The 26,396-nt window shown below is 37.9% G+C and overlaps 1 protein-coding gene across 1 annotated transcript in view; it reads right to left on the reverse strand.

Moving 5' to 3' along the window:
• The window catches only part of IQCH (IQ motif containing H), a 209,783-nt gene that overhangs the window by 127,978 nt on the left and 55,409 nt on the right, over positions 1-26,396 (reverse strand). The window contains exons 6-7 of the mRNA XM_034660782.1: positions 17,007-17,127; positions 10,473-10,601 (exon numbers count right to left, since the gene is read on the reverse strand). Of these exons, the coding sequence (XP_034516673.1) occupies positions 10,473-10,601; positions 17,007-17,127 (250 nt within the window). The remainder of the gene's footprint in view (positions 1-10,472; positions 10,602-17,006; positions 17,128-26,396) is intronic.

Genomic DNA, 26,396 nt, shown 5'->3' on the forward strand with positions numbered 1-26,396 from the left:
GCTCCCGAGCTCCCGAGCTCCCTGTTTCAGTATGGTTCGCCTGTGCTCTGGAGCGCCAGTTTTCAGTCTGGTCGCGCTTGCACTCCTGAGCTCTCGGTTTCACTCTAGTTCGAGTGTGCGGTCGGGAGCTCCTGTTTTCAGTTTGGACACGGGTGTTCCCATGCTCACTGTCTCAGTCCGCTCTCTTGCGGGTGCTGGTCTGAGAGTCCAGCCCGCTCCCCAGCGCAAGGGGCTGCCACTTCCCGGCGCCTGAGTGCAGAGGCTCCCTCCCCCTTCCCTTTATCTTCCTTTATCTGTGCTCGGATTCACAGCTCCCCGCTTCGTACCTCAATACTCAGCACTGGAGATGTTCATTTGTAGAGATCCAGATGTATCTTCCTGCATCTCAGGCTGATTCNGTATCTTCCTGCGTCTCAGGCTGATTCTGTGGGTGTTCAGAATGGTCTGGTAGATATCCAGCTCGACTCGGACCAGCTGAGAAAGGGTCGCCTACTCCTCCTCCATCTTTTCTCCTCCTTGCAGAAAGTGGTTGCCTTTCTGTTCATAGAGTTTCTGCTACTCTTTTCTTCATTCTCCAGTTGCATTCATAGGTATTTGGAATGGTTTGGTAGCGTTCTCGCTGAATTCCTGGGACCAGACGAACTTTAGGTCTCCTGCTCCTCCGCCATCTTGGAACACCGAGCTGGAGCTCAACTCCTGTTTTAAACTGGGTTCCTTGCAGAAAGTGGTGGCTATTCTGTTCTTAGAGTTGCTGCTATTCTTTTCTTCATTCTCCAGTTGAGTTTGTAGGTGTTCAGAATGGTCTGATAGCTATCTAGCTGCGTTCCTGGGACCAGACGAAATTTAAGCCTCCTGCTCCTCCGCCATCTTGGACTCCTCCCCTCTTCGGATTTTCTATTTCTTCATGATTCAAACTAGGTAAGTTTATGTTTCTAGGAATTTATCCATTTCTTCTAAGTTATCTAATTTTTGGTGTATAATCATTCATAGTAATTTCTTTTTAAAAAAATTTTGCTTATTTATTTGAGAGAGAGAGAGCATGAGTGGGGGGTCAGAGGGAGAGGGAGGAGAAGACTCCCCACTGAGTGCAGAGCCACATTTAGGGCTCAAACCCAGGACCCTGAGATGATGACCTGAGCCAAACTCAGACACTTAACCAACTAAGCCACCCAGGCACCCCTGTTAGTAGTAACTTCTTATGATCCTTAGTATTTCTATGTCATCACTTGTAATGTCTCCTCTTTCATTTCTGATTTTGAGTCTTCTCTCTTTTTTCTTAGTTTGTCTAGCTAGAGGTTTGTCAATTTTGTTTATCTTTTCAAAAAACCAGCTCTTCATTTCATTGATATTTTCTCTTGTTTTTCTAGTCTCTGTTTATTTGCACTCTGATCTTTGTTATTTCCTTCATTATAACTTTGGGCTTAGTTTGTTCTTTTTCTAGTTCTTTGAGGTATAAAGTTAGGTTGTTTATTTGAGGTTTTTCTGTTTTCTTAGGGTAGGTGTTTATTGCTATAAACGTCTCTCTTAGAACTGCTTTTTTTTTTTTTGCATCCCATAAGTTATGTTGTGTTGAGTTTTTATTTGTCTCAAGATATTTTTTTTATCACCTTTTTATTTCTTCTTGACCTATTGATTGTTCAGGAGCACATTGTTTAATCAACACATATTTGTGAATTTTCCACTTTTTCTCTTGTAATTGATTTCTAGTTTCATACCATTATGGTTAGAAAAGAAGCACAGTTTGATTTCAATTATCTTAAATATATATATATATACACATATATGTATTAAAGATTTTATTTATTTACTTGAGAGAGAGAGAACACAGAGAGGGGAGAGGGAGAAGCAGACCCCCACTGAGCAGGGAGTCCGATGTAGGGCTCAATGCCAGGACCCTAGGATCATGACCCAAGCCGAAGGCAGACACCTAACCAACTGAAACAGCCAGGTGCACCAAGCATTTTTCAATTATCTTAAATATATTAAGACTTATTCTAGTTTGTATTTCCCTAGTAAGTAATGATGTTAAGCATCCTTTCACCTTATCTATCTACCATCCATTTATCTGCTTTGGTAAAATTTCTGTTTTAATTCTTTGTCTATTAGGTTATTTGGTTGCTTGTTTTCTTATTGAGTTTTGAGAGTTTTTTAATATATTCTGGACAAAAATTCTTTATTGAGTATGTGTTTTGAAATATGAATTCCTTTTTTTTTTTAATTTTATTTTATTATATTGTGTTAATCACCATACAGTACATCCCCAGATTCCGATGTAAAGTTTGATGCTTCATTAGTTGCGTATAACACCCAGTGCACCATGCAATACGTGCCCTCCTTACTACCCATCACCAGTCTATCCCATTCCCCCACCCCCTCCCCTCTGAAGTCTTCAGTTTGTTTCTCATAGTCCATAGTCTCTCATGTTTCATTCCCCCTTCTGATTACCCCCCTTTTCTTTATCCCTTTCTTCCCCTACCGATCCTCCTAGTTCTTATGTTCCATAGATGAGAGAAATCATATGATAATTGTCTTTCTCTGCTTGACTTATTTCACTTAGCATTATCTCCTCCAGTGCCGTCCATGTTGCAGCAAATGTTGAGAATTCGTTCTTTCTGATAGCTGAGTAATATTCCATTGTATATATGGACCACAGCTTCTTAATCCAGTCATCTGTTGAAGGGCATCTCGGCTCCTTCCATGATTTGGCTATTGTGGACAATGCAGCTATGAACATTGGGGTGCATATGGCCCTTCTCTTTACTACGTCTGTATCTTTGGGGTAAACACCCAGTAGTGCAATGGCTGGGTCATAGGGTAGTTCAATTTTTAACTTTTTAAGGGACCTCCACACTGTTTTCCAGAGTGGCTGTACCAACTTGCATTCCCACCAACAATGTAGGAGGGATCCCCTTTCTCCACATCCTCTCCAACAATTGTTGTTTCTTGCCTTGTCTATCTTTGCCATTCTAACTGGCGTAAGGTGGTATCTCAGTGTGGTTTTGATTTGAATTTCCCTGATGGCTAATGATTTTGAACATTTTTTCATGTGTCTGTTAGCCATTTGTATGTCTTCATTGGAAAAGTGTCTGTTCATATCTTCTGCCCATTTTATGATTTGTTTATTTGTTTCTCGTGTATTGAGTTTGAGAAGTTCTTTGTAGATCTTGGATACCAGTCCTTTATCTGTGGTGTCCTTTGCAAATATATTCTCCCATTCTGTGGGCTGTCTCTTCCCAATCTGTAGCTTTTCTTTTCATTTTCTTAATATTGTCTTTCAAAGAGTAGAAGATTTAAATTTTGATAATGTCCAATGTGTTAATTTTTCACTCTTATGGATTTGTGGTATTTAAGAAACCTTTGCCTAATCCAAGGAAACAAAAGTTTTCCCCCTTTGTTTTCTTCTAAAAATTCTTAGTTTCAGACTTACATTTAGTTCTATGATCCATTTTGAGTAAATTTTTATACATGGTGCAAGGTATGGGTCAAAGTTCTTTATATATCTATCTTCATTTGTTCCCACACCATTTGTTGAAAAGACTATCCTTTGTCCATTGAATTGTCTTTGTATCCTTGTTGAAAATCAGTTGACCATGTATGTGTAGGTCTCTACTCCTGAACTCTTTATTTTGCTCTATGGATCTCTGTATTTATCCTTTTGCTAACACCACACTCTTTTTATCTGTAACTTTGTACTAACTCAGATAACACTAATCCTCCAAAGTTACTTTTCTTTTTCAAAATGATTTTGGCCATTGTACCATCTTTGCATTTCCATATAAATTTTAGTATTGGCCTGACAAGTTCTACAAAAATATTCTATTGATCTTGATTTAGATTGCATTGAGCTTATAGACAACTTTGGGATGATTCACAAAACAACATCGAGTCTTCGAATCTATGAACATGTTTTACCTTTCCATTTATTTAGGTCTGGTTTGAATGTTTTTTTCATTAGCATTTTGGAGTTTTCAGTATGCAGATCTTGCACATTTTTTTTTAGTTTTCCGCCTAAGTATTTAATTATTTGGTATTATTTTAATGGCATTGTTTTTGTTGTTGTTGTTTTAAGTAAAGTGTACACTGAACATGGGACTCAAACTCATGACCCTAAGATCAAGAGTCACATGCTCTATTGACTGAGCCAGCCAGGCACCCTAGCGTTGTTTTTTAAAAATCAATTTCCAATTATTCATGTCTAGTATATAGCAATTCAATTAATTTTTATATATTAATCTGGTATCCTGCAACCATGCTAAACTTTCTTACTTATTCCATTATTTTTTTGTAGGTTTTTCAAATTTACTATGTAGTAATAATTCTGTTTATAAAGAGAGACAGTTTAATTTCTTTATTTTCTATTCTTTTTCTAATCTCATTGTATTGGCTAGGACCTTCCATACAATGTTGTGTAGCTGTGGTAAGAGTGGACATCCTTGCTTTTTTCCTGATCTTATAGAGAAAGCAATTGGTCTTTCACTATTAAGTGTGATGTTAGCTGTAGATGCCCTATATGAGGCTGAGAAAGTTCCCTTTTATTTTTAATTTCCTTAGTTTTTTTTTAAATGTATTATTCTTTCATGGATGTTGTATTTTATTTCATTTATATGTATTGAGTTGGAGATGGTCATATGGTTCTTCTTTAGTCTGTTGATATGATGATTCACATTGATTGATTTTTTTAATGTAACCGTCTTGCCTTCTTAGGATAAACCCTACATGGACATGATATATTATTCGTTTTTTTATATTGTGGGACTCAGTTTGCTAATATTTTGTGGAGGATTTTTACATCTATTTTCATGAAGAATAACAGACTGTGATTTTCTTGTCTTCTAATGTCTTTGTCTGGTTGTGATATCACGGTAATCCTGGCTTTATAAAATGGTCTGAAGAGTGTTTTCTCTTATTCTATTTTCTAGAAGAATTTGTGTAGAATTTGTAATATTTCTTTCTCAGTTGTTTGGTAGATCTCACCAGGGATGCCATCTGGAACTAGTGTTTTCTTAGAAAGTTTTGAAGTACAAATTAAATTTCCTTAATAGATATGGGACTAATTAGGTCATCTGTTTCTTCTTGAGTGAACTTTGGTAGTATCTGTCTCTCAAAGAGTTTGTCCATTAGTCTAAGTTGTCCAATGTATGGTCATAAAGCTATTTATAATGTTCTCATATCATCCTTTAAATGTCTATAGGATTTGTAATGATGTCTCCTCTTTCATTTGTGGTATTGGTAATTTGTGCCTTCTCTCTTTTTATCTTTGGTAGTCCTTTATTAGTCTAGAAGTTTACCAATTTTGTTGATATTTTCCAAAAAACAGATTTTGGTTTCACTAAGTTTCTCTATTTTTATCTATTTTACATTTCATTGCCTTTTACTTTCATTTCAATTATTTCCTTCTTTCTGCTTTTCTTTTTCTAGTTTCTTAAAGTTGGGGCTTAGATAATTAATTTCAGGTCTATCTAGCTTTCTAAGATAAACATTTAATGCTATAATTTTCTATATAAATACTATTAGATAAAATAATACTAAATAAAATGTAAAAAATAGATAAAATTATACTATTTTTATATTATTACTATATTTAATATTAAATAAAATAAGTATAAAATAGAAAATAGAAAATAGATAAAAAATATTATTTTATTTTAAAGTATTTTATTTAAGTATTAAAATAATACTATTTTTTATCTATTTTTAATTTCATTGTCCTTTACTTTCATTTCTGTTGTTTCCTTCTTTCTGATTTTCTCTTTCTAGTTTCCTTTTTTTTTTTAAAGATTTTATCTATTTATTTGTCAGAGAGAGAAAGACAGAGCACAAGCAGGGGGAGTGGCAGGCAGTGGGAGAAGCAGGCTCCTTGCCAAGCAAGGAGCCCAATGCAGGACTCAATCCCAGGACCCTGGGATCATGACCTGAGCCAAAGGCAGACGTCCAACCAGGCATTCCACTTTTTCTAGTTTCTTAAAGTTGGGGCTTAGATACCTAATTTCAGATCTATCTTACTTTCTAATATAAACATCTAATGCTATAATTTTCTATATAAATACTACTTCAGCTGCATTCTATAAATTCTGATATGTTGTGTTGTTATTTTCATTTGGTTCAAAATATTTTTAAATATCCTTGTGATTTCCTGTTTGACCAATGGGTTACTTAAAAGTATGTTCTTTAATTTGCAAGTATTTGGGAAATTTCCCAGATAGTTTTCTCTAATTCATTTCTGGTTTAACTATGTTATGGTCAGAGAACTATTTTGTATTTCAGTTCTTTTAAGTTTGTTAAGATTTTTTCATGGTCCAGAATATGGTCTATTCTGTTGAATGTTCCATATGCATTTGAAATGAATGAGCATTCTGCTATTTGTTTTATTTCCTTAGATGTGTTAGAATAGGTTGATAATGTTCAAGTCATCTATATTGTTATTGATTTTTGCTTCAAGTATTTTAAATCTCTGCTCTTAGGTATATACACAGGATTGTTATGTCTCTTTGCTGAACTGGCCCTTTTATCATTGGTATCCCTCTTCATCCTTGCCAATGTGTCTTGTTTGTCTGATATTAATAGAGGCAATCTAGATTTTTTGGATTATTTTTTGCATGGTGTATCTTTTCCCATCTGTCTCCTTTTTATTAACTATAAATTTATATTTAATTGATGCCTTTTCCTATCATTTATTTTTGACTTTTTTTAAAAAAAAAACACTTTAAATTTGGACTAATTTTAGATTTACAGAAAAGTTGCTATCTGTATACCCTCATTCAATTTCCCCTAATGTTAACAACTTTCATTACCATGGTACATTTGCCAAAACTAAGAAACCATCATTGGTATATTACTATTAACAAAATTCCAGTCTTCATTCAAATATCACTAGTTTTTATACTGTCCTTTTACTGTTCTGAGATCTAATCAGGATATCCCAGTGTATTAGGTCATAATGTCTTCTTAGTCTCCTCTGGTCTGTGACAGTTTCTCAGTTTTCCTTATTTTTCATGACCTTAATAGGTTTGAGGGGTATTGGTCAGTATTTTGCAGAATTTTGTCAGTTTGGGTTTATCTAGTGTCTTTCTTATAGTTAGACTGGGGTTATGAGGTTTGAGGCAGAATACCACGGAGGTGAAGTCCCTTCCTTATCACATCGTATCAGAGGATATAGGCTATCAACATGGCATCACTGGTGGTATTAACCATTGTCATTTGGTTAAGGTAGGGTTTGCCAGATTTCTAAACTGTAAATTTTCTATTTTTCCCCTATCTATATTCTGTTATTTGCATATGAGTCAGTTAATCCAGTCCACGTCCAGCTTAATTCATAGTAGCCCCAAGCTGGAAACAAACCACATATCCTTCAATAGGTGAATGGTTTAACATCTGTGCTACATTCATGTTATGGAGTACTAGTCAGCAATAACAAGGAACAAACTATTGATATAAGTGACAATCTGGATGAATCTCCCAAGAATTATCCTGAGCAATAAAAACCAATTCCAAAAGGTTACACACTGCATGTGTCCATTTATTTAACATATTTGAATGATCAAATTATAGAAACAGAGACCAGGCTGTTGTTGGCAGGGATCGTTGAAGGGGTGTGGGTGGGAGAGGAGTGTGTGTGGCTATAAAAGGACAACATGAGATATCCTCCTGGTGAGGAAAATATCCTGTATCTTGGCTGTGTCAATATTCCAGTTGTGATATTGCACTAGGGTTTTGCCATATACTATAGAGGAAAACTGAGTTAAGAGTGCAAGTGATCTCCCTGTATTATTTCTTACAACTCTATGTGCATCTACAATGATCTCAAAATCAAAAGTTCAATTAAAAAAGGACACCAGTAAGAGAATGAAATGCCAAACCACAGAGTAGGAAAAATTATTTGTAATACATATAACCAATAAATGACTAGAATCCAGAATGTATAGGTAATTCCTATAAATAACCCAGAAAAAGAAAGAAAACCCATTTTTTAAAAAAATTGGTTAAAGTTTTAAATCACATTTTAAAAGAAGATCTCAAAAGATGAATATACCTACAAAAAACTGCTCAACTTTGTTGGTTATAAGGGAAATGAAGATTAAACCCACGATGATACCACAACAAACTCATCAGATGGCTAAAATTTTTAAAAAACATGAAACTGAAATCAAGTGTTGACAAAGATATATATTATCTGGAATTTACATGTACTGCTAGTAGGAAAATAAATCAGCATTAACCACTTTGGAAAATTGGCAAGATCTACTAAATCTGAGCATATGTATACCCTATGACAAAGCAATTCTACTTTTTGATATGTATCTGACAGAAATGCATATGTATATGCATTAAAAGAAATGTATGAGAATATTCATAGTAGTATTATTCCTAATGGCCCTATACTATAAACCATGAAATTCCCATCAACAGTAAAATGGATACAAAATTGGGGCACGTTCATACATAATTCATTCATACATTTAAACATATTTGTCCTTAATGTCTCTCTTTCCCTCCTATCCATCAGCCAGTCATCATGGCTCCACCTCCAAAATTCTACCTGAATTTTTTCACTTCTCTTCATATCCTCTGACAGTCATGTCAGAACTATGAGAAACTATCATTTCTCATCTGGTGTACAGAAATAGCCTTTAGGTGTGCCTGGGTGGCTCAGTCGTTAAGTGTCTGCCTTCAGCTCAAGTCATGATCCCAGGACCCTGGGATCAAGCGCCACATCGGGCTCCCTGCTCAGCGGGAAGCCTGCTTCTCCCTCTCCCACTCCCCCTGCTTGTGTTCCCTCTCTCTCGGTCTCTCTCTCTGTCAAATAAATAAATAAAAACTTTAAAAAAAAAAAAAAAAGAAATAGCCTGTAACTAGTCTTCTTGTTTCCACTCATGCTTCCCTATGATTCATTATCTGTAAAGGAGTCAGAATGGTCTTATTAAAATATAAATCAGATCACCTCATCCTCTTGTTTAAACCTTTTAGTGAGTTCTTGTTGTACTTAATTAAATCCATATCTTCATCCTGGTTTGAAAGGCTGCCATGCTAGTTCTGCTGTAGTGAAAGATGTTTACAGAGAAAGAGCCTAAAATATACAGAGTGGTTTAAACAAATGAAGAGTTTATTTCTCTCTCACACAAGAGTTGGAAGGAAGACAGTCCCAGGGTGGCAGGGCAGCTCTGCCAGACTCAGAGACGGAACACAGAGTTCCACTTATGGCTCTCAAGTGCTTCCCTATCACATCTGCCTCCCAGCTAGCCAGAGAGGGGAAAGGAAAGGGGGAGACCATGCACCTTTTCCCTTATGGGCTTGGCCCAGAAGTTTCCCTTCCTACTTCCACTTCCATCCTCTTTGTCTAGAACCTGGTCACAGGGCACACCTAGCTGAAAGGAAGCCTGGGAAATGTTGTCTTTAGCTAAGCTGACGTGTGCCTACCCATGACTTCATTACTGTGGAAGTAGGGAAGAATGACTATTGAGGACAACTCGTAGTCTCTGCTCCAGCCTGGGTCATGTCATTCCTCTCAATTTTCCAGCCTCATCTCCTCCCTTCTCTCCCTGGCTTTTGGCTCTCCAGCCACACCAGCCTTGCTCATTCCCTCCTTAGTCCTTAGGCCCTTGTATCTGTGCTGGTCTATATCTGGAATATTTTTCCTTAGATCTTCACGTGACTGGCTTCTTCTGATCATTTGTACCTCAACTCAAGCCTCATACATCTTCTGAGAAGCATTCCTTGACCCTTCCCTCACAAGCAAAGTGACAACCTCCTTACCATTCTCTCATTCATGTTGTTTTATCTCTACCACTTACCACTAGCTTAAATTCTCATCTACCCACCTGCTTATTATCTCTTTCTCCCACTGGAATGTAAGCACCATAGGGGCAGAAACATTGTCTGACTTATTCTCTGTTGGATCTCCAGCACTTACATGCTGCCTTTGATAAAGCAAGCATTCAACAAATATTTGTTGAACAGATGAGTTCATTTAGCCCAAACCCCTTCGTTTTATAACTGGGGAAGCTGGAGCCCAGAGAAAGTAAATGGCTTGCCTGGGCTTCTGCAAGTAGTTAGTAGATTCCCAGGTTGGCACTTTTGTTGACCACCCTATTTCATCCAGGCTCTTCTTTGAAGTCTGTTATCTCACCCCTCCACAACTGTTCCTTTGAACACCAGTAGCACTAGACTTTAACATCCATTGGTTTCTTTTATTCTATGCTTCTTTGTATTGTTATTTATCTTTGTTCTATCTGTTTTGTTTTCCCAACCAAACTGCAAGCCCCTTGAAAATATCAACCTTCTAACACAACAGGCCGTGCCTAGGTATTTGACAAAGAGACTAAAGTTACTTTATTCAGTCAAATGAAACTCAGAACGGTTACAGCTTTCATCTTGTCCTATCATTGAAGATAAAAGTTGGATACCAGAAGACTAGATTTTGGTGGGAGGTAATTCCTGTGTATCCCCAGCTAAACATACAGGCAAGACTGTCTTACCGGCAGCTGGGATCTTACGTGCTTCATCAAAATTATGCAAAGGAGCTGCTCTTCGTATAATGGGTGGATTCTGAAAGGTAATCCTTGCTGTTGGTGGAATCAGTCCTCGTTCAATCATACTTAAAATCCCTGAAAAGAAATGTTGGAAGGATATGACTTTAACTCCAAGCATTTCTACAAAGTCTGAGCTCTATGAATTTCACAAGTGTAACTTACTCTATTCATCTTCTTTATGTGAGAGCACATCCAGTGTCTTAACCCTTTGCATGAAGAAACAGCTGTAGCACATGTTCGTTTAGGCCTAACATTCTAACCCAAGATAAATGGCATTTCCACTTGCGGTATTACAAAATAAACTTGTATTAAGATAATTTCATTTTTAAGGTAGAAATATAATTTCAGTGCAAACTAAAACTTCTTTATACTTAGCATTTTCAATAATTGGTAATGTTCTTTTTAAAATTCAGAGAAATCAAGTACATGGTCTTCATAACTAAGGAGAGGTTTTGTTCTGAAAGATAATCTTTGTGCTTGTAATTATTCCCCTGTTGTTACAATGAATCATATTTAATAAAAGAAAGTTATTTTTAGGGGCGCCTGGGTGGCTCAGTCGGTTAAGCAGCTGACTCTTGATTTCAGCTCAGGTCATGATTTCAGGGTCATGAGATTGGGCCCGGTGTTGGGCGAGAAGCCTGCTTAAGATTCTTTCTCTCCCTCTGCCCCTCAAGTTCCGCTCTCTCAGTCTCTCTCTCTCAAAATGAAACAAAACAAAACAGCAACAACAACAACAACAAAGAAAGTTATTTTTAGACATTTCTCATGTCACCGGAAGATGTGATTGCCCAAATAGATGAATTTAGTGTAACTGGGCAACGTGGATAGTATTTAAGCACTTAATTTACAATTTCTAGAACTCATACTATGTCAGCATGCCTGGTACCAGGGTTTTTGAAGGACAATAGACTGTTAAATAAATAAACAAATAAATGAATCAATGAATAATTGAGCAAAGCCTTCTGGCAGGGGCAATACTTTCATTAAGGTAGATCTATTGTATTGAAGCCAGAAACCCAGAAACTCAGGGAGGATGTGAAATAAACTTGTGACAGGGCTTCAGCTTCTTGCTGCTCTCATGTAATAGGAAGGAAAGTAAGGAACTCTGGGTCTCAAGGAAATCCTGGTCTGCAAGCCGTGTACTGAGCTGGACTAAGCTGAAGAAGTTGGCACAGTTTCTAAGGGGAAGAAATACTGTTTCTGTGTGCCTGAGGACCTCGATGAAGACGTTATGTTGTTATTAATGTTGCTAAAGTCTAGTGTTATAGGGATTCAGAGAAATGATCACTGAGGGATTGGGGAGCCGAAGACTTCGCTTGTAAAACAATGATTCCAAAGAGAAATCTTCAGTTTGCTTACCGCAGAATCATTTCGAGGGGAGAATTTCTTATTAAAAATGAAGACTCCTGGGTCTGTCCAAACTTCTGAGGTCAGGGCCTGGAAATCTGTATTATTGAAGCCTCCAGGACATAATTTACGGGCCCTGAAGTTTGAGAACCAGTAGAATTGGGGCCCAGTAATCCACATTTTTTTAGTAAGTGCTCCAGGTCAATCTTTTGTACTTTTAAAATTTAAGAACTGCTCACCCACAGTACAACTCTTTAAGCCCCTTTTGAAATTAGTANTTCCATTGTATATATGGACCACAGCTTCAGGTTTATTTTTCTAACACTGGATTTAACTACCTTAAGATGTTAAGTAAGAGTAATTCTTTGTCCTCACAAATATTTTCCACCTTTAAATATCAAATCCCATTTCCAAGAACTATGCCCGACTTGCAGATGTGAAAAACAGAGGTCCTTCTAATTCAGTATATTTTCATTACTGAACTCACATTTGCAAAGAATGTAAGCATGATTTAACCTTTGCTTTAGTACTGGTTGGAGCAATTGACTTAATTTTAGATGAACAGATGTGTGTACATTTACCATTGGAAGGAAAAAGTTAAGACTTTGGGATAAGCAAAAGAGGCTGGGTATCTTTTCAATGAAATGCTGGAACCTCTGGAGATTATCTGACTCCCATAATGGCCTTTGTTTTTGATGAGTCTATTTTACAATTCTCTAGAGATTAAGGTTAATTTATAGAAAACTGAAAGCAGTGTAAATATTTCCTGTTTTAAATGCATGCAAATAAACTCTGTCACACAGAGGGATGATGCTTCCGCCACCCCCAAAAAGCCAGTCATGTGTCCATTTGCAAATTTATTTCACTATTGATTTGTAAAGGTGTCTGCCATTTGGATTCTCCTTGGAACCAATTTTAACATCCTACTGATTCCCTCATTTAATCAATGAGTTCAATAAAATCCTTGATGTGTTCATTTTATAGTTGTATAAAAGTCATGGTTTTACTTTAAAATATATATGTCCTTTAATAATTTTGGAGATCTCACCAAGATGAGCAGAAGATTCACCTGAAGTTGGCAGAAACGATGCAGTGCACAGGGAACCAAGTCCAAGCATATATTTTCTTAGCACCCTCAGGCGAATTCAAAGTGGCAATAGAACTTTACTGACTGTTTTTCTAATTTTAGTATTACTCCCTATTAATTTTTTGTTTTGTTTTTCTTTTTGGTTCATGTATGGCTAAGTTATTCCTTATTGGTAGCTACAGTGACTGTGAATTTGGTGATCTCCATAAATAGATTAATTTCTTATAGAGATCTAATTCTCTGTTGAGTGAGAGACAACAGGGAGTATAGTTCGTTAGTTTTTTGCTTGTCCACTTGTGTATTTTGAGCTCAAATCAACTAGGAATGTCATGCCCGCAAAGAAGGTGGTATCTGGACCAGTAGGTGTGTTTCTGTGTTTATTTTTCATCTGTAGCTTAAAGTGTAGAGTTGAAGCCATAAGCTCTGTCTGTATCTGTATGTCTATGTATCTGTAGTTCAGAAAGGCCTGTATCTCTCATTGTGAATGTAGAATGCTTTCCTGTCTCCAGATGGTATTAATAAATTAGACTGTAAAGTTTCAAATTAAAGGATCTCTGTTCAGATCGACTTACAGAGAGAAATAAGTGCTTATGTAAATTGAATATTCTTAAGATCTCTAGGAAAAAAGGAAATCAAACTTCTAATACTTTAAATGTGTTCCCCTCCATCTCCCAAATTCAGAAACTCTTATTGAGTCTCTTTACTTTTCATGGCAATACAGTTACTTGCATAGTCTCAATAAATATCTGTTCCCCCTCTACTAAGATATAATTGGGAAAATTGCTATACAATCAAGACTTTGGCATTTCATATTTAAGAATGATACTTATTAATCACAAATGACAAGTCACTTTTAAAGAACTAAGTTTGACATTGTGGAGCCAATGCTTACAAAGCCTTCCCAAAAAACTGGCCTGGATCGTGGCTTACAGGATTTCAATCCTTGCAGGCGGTGGGAAGGTCCTGTCCTGGCAGGCCCGAGAGCCTTAGGACATTTGTAGAAAAGAGGAATTTACCCAAATTTTTAGATCCTGTAGTTGAAGTGTGGTGGGCAGGGTTTCTTGGGCTGGATTTCCTAGCCTTAAGATAGCAAATAATAGAGGATTTTAAAAGTTCAATCTGAGATTCCTTATGAATATTTCCAGCAGAACAAACTTAAGATGGCCTATTCTTGCTGCACCTGTGTAAATAAACAGGACAAACCTAATGAGATCAGCCTTATTTTTAAATTCTTTTTTGAGATCATTTTGATCAAAATGACAGAAGACTATAAGAATATTTTTGTTTAAGTTTTAGAATAAGCAAAAGAGATTACTGGATACATTTTTAATGGAATGTTGGAGTCTTTGGGGATTATCTGGACCTAGTCTTTGAGCTATTTCACAACTCTAGGGATTAAGGTTAATTTGTAAAAACAAACAAACAAATTGATATTAATGCAAATAATTCTTAGCTATAAGAATTGACTTGAAATAAATTCTGTCTGGTGAAGGGACACTCCTCCTTCCCACAGAAAGGTCAATTTTGCATCTGTTTGCAAATTTATTTTAATATTCCTGATCTACAAATGTGTGTCCTTTGGATTCTCCTTTAAACTAGTCGAGACATCCTACAGGTCTCTCTCTCTCTCATTTTTTAAAGATTTATTTATTTATTTGAGAGAGAGAGAGAGAGAGGGTACGTGGGGGGAGGGGCAAAGGGAGAGAGTCTTCAAGTAGATTCCGTTGAGCGTGGAGCCTGACCCCAGTCTTGATTTCAAGACCCAAGAGATCATGCCCTGAGCCGAAACCAGGAGTTGGACACTTAACCAACTGAGCCACCCAGGTACCCCTACAGATCTCTCTTAATCGACAAGTTAAATAAATAAAATACTTCACATGCATTCATTTTATATTTGTATGAGATCTATTATTTTAGCCGTTTTGGGAAATTATCCCTTAACACCATTGTCTCATTAAACTTCCATAACACTCTTACTTTCCAGTTGAATGGACGAGGGATTAGACGTTCATTCATTCAACTGATATTTGTTAAGTCCCTATTACGTGGCAGGAGCTATTCTGGAGGCTGGGGATGCAGTGGTGAGCCAGAGAGAACTCATGGAGCCTCTAGGAGGGTCAAAGACATTAAATAAACTCATAATGAATGTATAATTACAAATTGTGATCATCTATGAAGGAAAAGACAGATGCTTAAGGAAGTGACTTTTCCGGGCAGAGATAGAGGCTCTTGTGAAGGCCCATATGAAAATGTGCTTGGCCTGGTGAAGGAAGAGGGAAGGCCCATGTGGCCGAGGGTAGAGAAAGCAGTTAGCAGAGAATGGAGGGAAGGTCCAGGTCAGGCCTGCCTTGTTTGTAAGGTTTGGAGTTGATTAATCAATCAAGACCAGAGAGCAATTTGCCTGAGGTCACGCACAGCCTGAAAGTTTGGTTTGTGTGTTGTGAGACATATATTCTTAACCATTTAAAAAAAAAAGAAAGAAAGAAAAGCTTGGTTTCGTTTTTGGATGTAGCAAGATAATTCAAGAAGAAGTCAGGAAGTTCGCCCTGCATTTTCCAAAACAACTCTCTCTTCTGGGTGTTGTTAATCCTTCACCTCTGGCTGGACTTGTGTGAACCTGAGATGACAGTTAAGGGCATCAGGAACATGTAAAAATTTAGACACTGTGTCCACATTTCTGTGGCTTGAGCTTTCCTGATGCTTCTACAACCTTGCACGTACCAGACATATGGTGAGTACTCAATAAATATATGTTGACTAATTGGCTGATTAATTACAAATATTATAACAGGCCATGTGTTCCCTGGTGGATCATTGAGGGATGAAAATGTTATTTTTTTCTGTGTCAAGTTGCTATGATCCTAGATTCACCTTTGTTTTGCAGCAATTTTTTTCATTATGTCTGCTAAAGTGGACATTGATTCATTCATTCATTGATTCATTCATTCATTGATTCATTCATTGATTCATCCATTCACTATTTCATTCATCCTAATTTGATCCAGGAAGAATGGAAGATGGTACTGAAGCAAGAACTCTGCTGGTGTTATTCCATATTCCCAGGGAGTAAATACATAAACTAAGTAAAATCATATGTCACAAAGATCTCTGAACAATAATGGTTTATAACTAGGAAAATAATAGTTACAGTTGTGAGCTTCACACATTAAGGGACTTAGATAATGCTGGGTTCTCTTGAGTTCTGCTATTCCTCCAGCAATAGGTCAGTAGATGGAGCAGACAAGATGAAGAACTTTAAATCTCCAAGACCAAGAGAACCTTTGGGAACCAACTTTAGGTCCAAACTATTCCAGACAATGGATAGAAAGTAAGATGGGAATAATTAAAGACCATCTCACTTGGTTATATTTGCGATACAAAGGGGGATCCACTTGGATGTTTTTCAGCACTTCAGCCAATTAAATGAAGCAGCAGGGAGAAATAGAGGGGGTGATACTTACAACACTCACTTCTTAGTCACTCATTTACTTACTCTTTCATTTGCTTATTCATTCAACCAACATGGTTCTGCACACTGGGGAAACTGAGATGAAGATGACGTTATCTTTTGTTTAAAAACTAGAAATCCACTGGTTTCACGAACACTAGAATTTAGACTGAGACATGCATGGTTTAAACACCATTTACATTAATTCCGGCTTCAAATTTTTGCATAATAGTATATTGAAATAAATTTTTTAAATGCTACCAGAATAGCATCAAAAACTATCTGCTCAGAACCTTGAAAAATTCTAATACCACATAAACACAATAATAATTTTAACACATAATAGCACCAACACCTAAATCAATATTAAATCCATAGAATGATGGGTTTTAGAGGTGAAAGGGACTCTAGTTGTTGTCTAGTCCAACCTTGTGATTTATAGAGGAGCAAACTCAGGCCAGAGTGAAGACTGTGACTCGTCTGAGGTCACCTAGGAGAATTAGTGTGTGAGCACGAATTCAAACTCAGGCCCCCATCCCACCTCAGTGCTCTTTCCCATAGATTCCTAAGCACCTAAAATGGTCATTGAATCACTAACCTTTCCTGGCATCCGCTTGTAAGACAGGTATGGGGGTGAAGTAGGGATCCGTGCGATGAGAGGCTGGTAGAATCGTGAGATTGGATATGGTAGACCCTTTAATTAACTTCTTAACCTTCACCTAGAAAATAAAATACTTGTTTTCGGCAGGCAGTTTTGCTTTCAAAATGAACACGGTTTTCTTCTTGTAAACAATAAATAAGATTATGAATAGTTTCATTAAGTTTTAATAAAGTAGCGATACCAGCTCCAATTTTATTGCTCATGAGTACCCTGTGCTATTGTCTAGTGTCAGGAGTTTGTGTAATTTAAAATAGTTAATTAAATCCAATTAACATGTTGTGATTTCCACTATGCAAAGTCACTATAGTAGTTAATAAAGGAACTATTAAGATTTTGTTCAGTTTTAATGACTATGATATAAAAGTGCTAAATCTTGACAGAAGAGGTTTTGAATACAGCAAAGTTTTGTACAGGCAAATTTCCCAGAAAATACATATTAGAGTTGTGAGAGTAAAAAAAAAAAAAACCCAAACAAACTGGGAGAATTTCAAGATAGATGTATCAGGGACCCCTTGGTGGCTCAGTTCGTTAAGCGTCTTACTATTGATTTCAGCTCAGGTCATGATCTCAGGGTTGTGAGATGGAGCCCTGCTTAAGATTCTCCCCGCTCCTCTAAAACAAACAAACAAACAAACAAACAAACATACAAATGGTTAAATGAAAGATAAATGTATCAGTCAACATTAATAGATTAAAAATGAACTTTGAATGGACTCTTGAAAATCTCAGAGAGATTTAAAGTCTTGGGGGCGCCTGGGTGGCACAGCGTTGGGCGTCTGCCTTTGGCTCAGGGCGTGATCCCGGCATTATGGGATCGAGCCCCACATCAGGCTCCTCTGCTATGAGCCTGCTTCTTCCTCTCCCACTCCCCCTGCTTGTGTTCCCTCTCTCGCTGGCTGTCTCTATGTCTGTCAAATAAATAAATAAATAAAATAAAATAAAATAAAATAAAATAAAATAAAATAAAATAAAATAAAAAATAAAGTCTTGATATCTAGATCAGTTACAGTAGATGATTACCTTTTCTAAAGTCATTAAATGCTTTTATTATAGTTATGAAATATGAATTTTTTCTATTAAATGGTTTCTAGCTTTTAAAGACTAATATGTATTGCATATAAATCACATTTAATTGTATAGCTCAAGTACACTATTTTTACCTTTATTAGAAAAGGTTATGAATTACCTGGGCCCTCCCAGCAGGGAAGATGCAGCTGTTTGGTATTTATAGACTGATTTAAATTTTCAGATCATTTTCCAAACATTAATTAATCTGCATAACTCCTAAAGGAACTAGGTAACAATTTGCTCTTTAGCTAACAAAGAACCAAGACTGAAAGGTTAGCAGGTTTAAGGTCACACAGTATACTAGAAATACACAGATTAATCAATTTTAAGATTAATCTGATTTTACATTAGTGAAATTTGCCATTGGACTCCATTGTACCATACCTTATTGCTCCTCGAGGTCATGGAAAAAGAAAGGGAAATTCATCAAGAGTTGGGGGAGTGGAGTGCAGAGAAAATCACTTCCGCAAATAAGTATCTTTTGGCTAAAAAATGTCTGTGTGAACAAAGGATGTGGGGCTTAAGGAAACTGTAAACAGCTACTATCCCATGAACACCAAACGTTTGGTGAGGACAAATTAAAATGACTATAAGCAGGGTTTTTTAACAGGAAAGAGTAGACAGCACAATCTCCTGCCTTCCAGGTGAGTTGGAAGAGGAAAGGTGAGTGCCATGGGCCTTGCTTCTTTTTTGTTTTTTTAAAAGATTTTATTTATTCATTTGAGAGAGAGGAAGAAAGAGCACAAGCAGGGGGAGGGGCAGAGAGAGTGAGAAGCAGACTCCCTGCTGAGCAGGGAGCCCGCCATGGAACTTGATCCCAGGACCCCAGGATCATGACCTGAGCAGAAGGCAGACACTTAACAGACTGAGCCACCCAGGTGCCCCTACATGGGCCTTGCCTTAATGACAGCTAGGAGTTCGTGTGCATGTTGTGTTATTATGGAAATTCCATCTTGGCAATCCACCTTGGTCTCTTTCTCACCCTCAGCTCTCCTCACCCCACCTCACCTCCAGACCCGAGTGGCCTCCAGAATCTCCTAATCACCCAAGGTACTGCACTGCAGACATGGCATGTGCATAGCTGATTTTCAGGAGCAAAAATGGAAGGGTCTCCACTTGTCTGATTGATATCAGGGTCAGGGAGGCAAAGGTAAATTGGAGCAAGAGAGAAAGATCCCACTTAAATAAAATTGTCAAGCATTGAGAAGATATAAAGTACAGGTTTGGCAGTTTCGGGACACAGAGCATCATTTATCTGGATTTTCTGAAATCCTTTGACAAAGTACACCTGACAACCTGCTCTTGAAAGGCCAAGTAGCAGGATCCATCATAAAACACAATGCAAAGTGTGACACAAAGGAGAGGGTGGAAGGCAGATGATACTCGGATCCTATCAAGCAGTCAGCTCATTCATAATGCTGGTTTCTTTAATTGTTTCAACTACATCTATCTCAACAATGTAAAAGCCAGACCCAATGTGCGTGCGTGCGTGCGTGTGTGTGTGTGTGTGTGTGTGTGTGTGTGGAGGGGCAAGGAGAAGAGGGTTACACTTGGGGGTTGATGTCCTCTGGAGATTACAGAAATAAATCCCGCATGCAGTGTCGCTGGATGTGCCACACGAGCCCACTTCGCTGTCCTGCTCCCATGGTAAGGACAACCACCTCTGCATTTGCTTGCTTGGAGGGAGAAGGTATGTAACAACCTTCAGCACTTACCGAGCACTTACTGAGCACTTACTATGTAACACTAACTTTAATAGGATTGGCGTTAAGTTTCATGAGGAATGGACCCGCTAAGGGCAATGGGAGTGCAGAACAGGGAGTAATTAACTCAGCATGCTGGCATTGCAGGAGGCTTTGCAGCGACTCCACCCGAGCTGTATGTTAGAAGCTCTCAGGGAGCTTTGTAAAAATACTGCTGCCTGGGCCCAACTCTGGGCAAGTAAATCCGAATAGCTGGGCTGGAGCCTGGGTTCCAGGTGATTCTAGTGTGCAGCCAAGGTTGAGATGGACGGCAGTAAGTGATATTTAAATTGTCTTCAAAGAAGCATTGGATTATATATCACATGGAGACGAGGATGCAATTATAGAGAGAATGGTGGTGACAAAGCAGAACAGCATACAGATGCATGAAGATTCCATGCAAGGTGAGGATCTCAGTGTGGCTGGAGTATGCTGTGTGTGCCAGGACGGTGGGGTGGAGGACAAAACTGGAATGGTAGGTTAACGCAAACAAAAGAAACCAGCTTTATGAATGCCTCATGGAAGTTGAATTAGCATCTGCTTCTGGCTTCTCCTTTATGTCACGTTTTATATTTTAGGCTGGAACCATGCTCTATAGTTTGTATAACATGATATGGACTATCATAGAAATAGAACAATGTTCTTCATATCCGGTGTGTCATGACTATTTCCAAAACTCTGTCCCTTTATGCCTAAACCTTCTGTAACAGCTTAATTGTTTTTCAAAATTTAAAAAAAATATAGAAGAGCTTAGAAAAGAAAACAGCAATCACATTCCTGCCAGCCGGAATTAATCATTGTTAATATCTTGGTATATTTGCTTCTAGTGTTTTCAAATAGAACAACCATTCTATTTTATGATTCTGGTAAAAAATGATATATGCTTATTATAAAGATTCCAATTAATGCAGAAAAACACAAAAATGAAAGTTTAAGAAACCATGCCAAATATCATTAGGTGATCCATTATCCCTGACATCTTTGGAATGATTAATATATCATTTTATAAAAATAGGATTTATATTACATTATTAAACTTAATTTTGACATGAATTTAATAGGAGGGGAAAAGGCTGAATTAAACTCAACAAATTATTAAACCTGAAGTCAATATTTCTTTACTACAAGATTCCTATGAGTTGAAAAAGATTCCTCTGCAAGGGTTGGCAATTTTTTTTTAAAGGGCTAGACAGTAAATATTTTAGGCTATTCTGGCCCATTGTTACAGCTTGAAAGTAGCATAGATAATATGTAAACAAACAGTGGCACTATGTTCTAATGAAACTTTATGTACAAAAACAGGTGGTCCGCCCTCACCCAGTAGTTTGTGGACTCCTGCCCTATAGTTAAATAAAGGCGATTATGAAAAACATTTAGGTTTTCTAAAATCATATTTTAAATTAGAATAATATACCCCATCCTCTAAAGATGAGAACATAGAACTCTCTTGCTACCCCCATCCCCTCTCCCTCACCTCCCAATTTTTTATTATATTATTATTTTTACATTGTCCAGATTTATAATATCTACATTCTGTTTTGAAACCATAATCACTAGGATTGCTTAGTATTCATCCTATGTGTAAATGGATCCAGTGTCATGGCTTTTCTATGCTTCAGTTCCTTATTTTGATAGATTTCTTTTCTTAAAGATTTTATTCTTAATTAATTAATTATTTTAAAATAAACATACAGTGTATTATTAGTTTCAGGGGTAGAATTTAGTGACTCATCAGTTGCCTACAACACCCAGTGCCATTACATCACATGCCCTCCCTAATGCCCATCACCCAGTTACCCCATCCCCTGACCCCTCCAGCAATCCTCAGTTTGGTTTCCTAGAGTTAAGAGTCTCTTATGGTTTGTCTATCTATTTATTGTTGAGAGAGAGAGAAATAGCAAGAACAGGGGAGGGAGAGGAGAGAGGAATCTTGAGCAGACTCCGCACTGAGTGCAGAGCCCAATGCAGGGCTCAATCTCATAACCTTGAGATCATGACCTGAGTCAAAATGCTCAGCCGACTGAGCCACCAGGCGCCCCTATTTTGATTGATTTCTTAATTGCCTGCCTTTGGTTTATCAAGCAGTCCTTTCCAACAAGTGTTCATGGGTATTTATATTTGAGTGATATCTGGGATCATCCTTTTATCAAAGCTTTGCAGACACTGACCTGTTGTCTTCTACAGTGACTATTGTGAAATCTGATGCCAGCCTGATTCCTCACCTCTTGTTGGTGATTTTTCTTTCTGCCTGGATTTCTGAAACAGTCTTCGTTTTTGAAGTCCAGGTGTTAAACTAGAAAATACCTTGATGTAATACTCTAAATCAAATCTTCCTGGGATTCAGTGCTTTCTTTACACTTGTAGATTTCATTCTTTCCTCACTTCTGGAAAATTTTCTTCCATTATATCATTGGATACATCTTCTCTTTCATTTGCTGGGTTCTCTGTTTTAGAGATACCAAGTGTCGTTAAGTGTTGGCTCATCTTTGTCTTTCATGTTGTGGTACCTAACTATTCTTTCTCTCCTGGTTCATAGAATGCTTTTAGCTGAGCATATGGCTATCCAGTCCAGACTACATTTCCCAGTGTCTCTAGTGGCTAAATGTGGACATGTGAGCAAATTCAGACCAGTAAGACGTAAGCAGCAGTGATAAGTGTAACCTCTGGCCCATCTCCTTAGAATGCCTGCCCTGGACTATCTTTATCCTTCCTGTGGGAGCTGAAACATGGGTGTAGAGAGGAGTCAGCTTCAACCACTGGAACGAGAGTATCTGTGACCACAGGAATGAGATGAGACAGCATCCAGACAGAAGGAACCCTCTCTCAGTTATGCTCCCTGTCATGGAGCAAAGCTGTCTGTCCTGCCAACCTTAGACTTCTCACCTGTGGATTGTTTGTGAGTGAGAAAGAAACTGGTCTATTTATGGCATTATATTTTCGGATTTCTTTGTCACAGCAGCTTAACCTGTAGCGGACTACTATGCAGATCTCTTAGCTTCTAATTAATTTCCTTTGTCTTTTTCCTTTGCATTTGCTGTGCTTACAGTCTTTTCTCCATGCTCATACTTCAGTGTTCAGCAGTGTCTGTTCTGTTCTTCCTATTTATAGTTTATTTATTAGTTCCATAAAGTATTTTGGTATTCAATTTGTTTCCTTACGTCTGCAACCTCCCTTTTTATCTCATTCTGCTATTTTATCATCTTGTGGCTGAGCTCTAGTTTTACTTAATTTATGTTCCTATCAAGCTGTGCTATAATGTGAAGAAATTGTGAGAAAATTCCTTCTGTTCCTTGAGTTACATTTTTTTCTGGGTTAGGCTTTGTCTTTTGCAGCCCATGGTTGTCCCTTCCCCCACCCCTCCCTCTCTTTTGTTAGCTCTGGGGGAAATGCTGGCATTTATATAATAAATCAGTATGGTGGCCATATCATTTCTTTCCCCCTTGTATGTTCTTGGGCAGCTCTGCCCTGATAATCTCCTTGCTCTGATGTGGCATCTCCTTCCCTGTTGTCTGCTACCAGTGTGTTTTCTTTCCCAGCAACAGGTGAGAACTGGGTATTCTGGGTGTTCTCCACCTTTCTATTATCTGAGGGCTTGGGTTGGGGAAACCTCTGATTTAGGATACATGCAGTCTTTGTTAAAATATGTAGGCTCTCCTCCCTTTCCTGAGATTTTGATGGACATCCTATATCAGCATTTGCTCTATTGTCCTCCCTCCCTCCCTCTAGCCCCAGGGGTTTGGGGTCACTTCTCTCTGGAAGAATTAGACATATTATTTGCTTTCCAATTTCACCTCTTTCTTCCAAGTCCCCTTGTCAAAAGAGAAAAAAGATAAGGATGCCTGCTTGATTGTCTTCTCTCTGGATTTTGTAGCATTTCTTTCTTTTTTTTTTTTTTTAAAGATTTTATTTATTTATTTGACAGATAGAGAGAGAGAGACAGCCAGAGAGAGAGGGAACACAAGCAGGGGGAGTGGGAGAGGAAGAAGCAGGCTCCTAGCAGAGGAGCCTGATGTGGGGCTCAATCCCAGAACACTGGGATCACACCCTGAGCTGAAGGCAGATGCTTAATGACTGAGCCACCCAGGCACCCCGGATTTTGTAGTATTTCTGAGAATCTCAATATTTCGATAATTTACCAGTAGTATTTCTGAGAGGCAGGGAGAGGTGAGGATTGGAGCTATGTCACACCCTTCTACTCTGCTACAGAATCTTCTGCTTGGTGAATTTAAACCTGCATGGCCATATTCTACAACCCTTCACGACCACTCCTGCCCCAGCCCTCCTCCCCATATGATGGATGGCATACTAAAGATCAGGAAGGGAAAGTAGCTAGGACACACATTTAATCTGCCTAATAGAGGCAGGCTAAAAGGGCACATCATTGCTTCATGGCCCAGTGCTTTTACTACATTTTCATGCTTCCTGAGTTCTTGAAACTTTCAAGCCAGACACCGCTCACATCACCAGCCCTACTCCTGTCCTCATGGTAAAACCGTATCACTCTGTCCCCTTTCTCAGCGTCATTTCACATAGATACAGTAGGAGCCTCACTTTCTCTCAGACTAAGGATTACCAGCATTCTTGGAGCTAGAAGAAAAACTCCCTTGGGAGGCATTTGTAGCATAAGAGCAAAAAATCATGGGCTTGGAGCACTGGATTTCAGCCCTAACTCTGTCATTTACTTAGCAACGTGCTGGGGTAAGTCATTTACTTGTCGAGTCTCAGTTTTATCTTCTGTAAAACAGGGATGTTCTTAGCTACGGGGCAGTTGAATTTTATGTAAAGGATTTGTTCCTAGAGGCATTTCATAATTCTGAACTCAGAGAATTCAGACAGCCTGACTTTAAAGAATGGCAGCTATGGCAGAGACTTCTGCATGGCTTCCAATGTGCTACACAGCCAGAAACTACATTTCCCAGCCTCCCTTGCAGCTCGATATGTCTTTGTGACAGGATTCTGGCCAGTAGTATAGCAATCATAGTGACTCTGCTGCTTGGAATACAGACATGATGGTGGGAGCCTAGCAGCCATCTTAGGCATCTTAGATCGCAAATAGAAAATGCAGAGGTGCCTGACATTGCAGGGGTGCCGTATCAGCCATAAACCGTGTGACGTGAGAGAAAGTTACTGTGGTGTTTAATCTACTGTTATTTGTAATGTTTGCTGAATTTATATCCTAATAGTACAGGGTATTTTTATTTACTGAGATGGTGTTTCTCTGTGGAAACTCCAACATAAATATATCTTAAATTCACTCAGACTGCACCAGCATTGAAAAAAAATGAAATTGTGTTTCATTTTCTTAAATTTAGGGGGATTTGAATTATTTCAGACTTTGTGTATACAGCAATAATTTATTATTATCTTACAGCATGGAATTTCAAATTTCTATAATCCAATTTTGCATTAAACTCGGCATCACTGATCTTCCATTAGGCTGTTGTGAGGAATTACTGAATTAATATATAGAGATGCACAACATAAATTTTTTTCATATCAGAAATTGGGGCTTTCATATCAGCTATTATAGAGGATCCTAGGTGGCTCAGTCAGTTAAGCGGCTGCCTCCGGCTCAGGTCATGATCCCAGGGTCCTGGGATCGAGCCCCACCTTGGGCTCCCCGCTCAGCCAGAAGCCTGCTTCTCCCTCTCCCACTCCCCCTGCTTGTGTTCCCTCTCTCACTGTGTCTCTCTCTGTCAAATAAATAAAATCTTTAAAAAAAAAAGAAATTGGGGCTTTTTTTACATAAACATTTTATTAAAGTATAACATTCATTTTTGAAAAGACCACACATCATAAGGTCATCACCTGATACATTTTCACAAAGCAGACACTAGGAAACCAGCATCCAGAACAGGAAGTAGAACATTGCAAGCACCCCCAAGGCCTCTCTCCTGTTGCCTGTCAGTCACTTCTGAATTCCACTCCCAGCTATTATTTTTCTGTTCTTAAATTTACATAAAAGGATTATTACAGTATGTATCTTTCTGTATTTGGCTTCTAACCTTTAAAATAGATGTGAGAGTCACTCATATTGTCGTGTGTGGCAGTATGTTTATGCCATGGACTTTTAAGTATTGATTTTGAGTTATAAATTATAATTACAGCTGTACCCAATAAGACTTGAGCCTCCAACCTCCCACTTTTTTGCAATGTTTTTAATGTTTCTTTTAGAATGTTCCCTCTTAGCTCTGGCTACTAAATTTCTGTCACCTTTTAACAACTAGATTAAAAGTAACCTCGTTTAGGAAATCACTTCTGATCTCTTCCTCCTCTGAGTTCCTATAGCTTTTTTTGTACTTCTCTTATTACATTTACAACATATATTGTAAGTATTTTTATGGTATCCTCAAGGCATATCATAATTCAGAGCTCATTGAATCCTGTCTTATCTCCTTTGAGAAAGGAATAGCGCAAAAGAATGTTTTAAAATATATAATCACTTAAAATGTATTGGGAAGGAGCAATTAACAAAGATATATAAATAGCAAATGTTTTTCTTTTTAATAAAGGTAAT

Source organism: Ailuropoda melanoleuca, chromosome 5, assembly GCF_002007445.2.
Source record: "Ailuropoda melanoleuca isolate Jingjing chromosome 5, ASM200744v2, whole genome shotgun sequence".
Taxonomy (NCBI): Eukaryota; Metazoa; Chordata; class Mammalia; order Carnivora; family Ursidae; genus Ailuropoda; species Ailuropoda melanoleuca.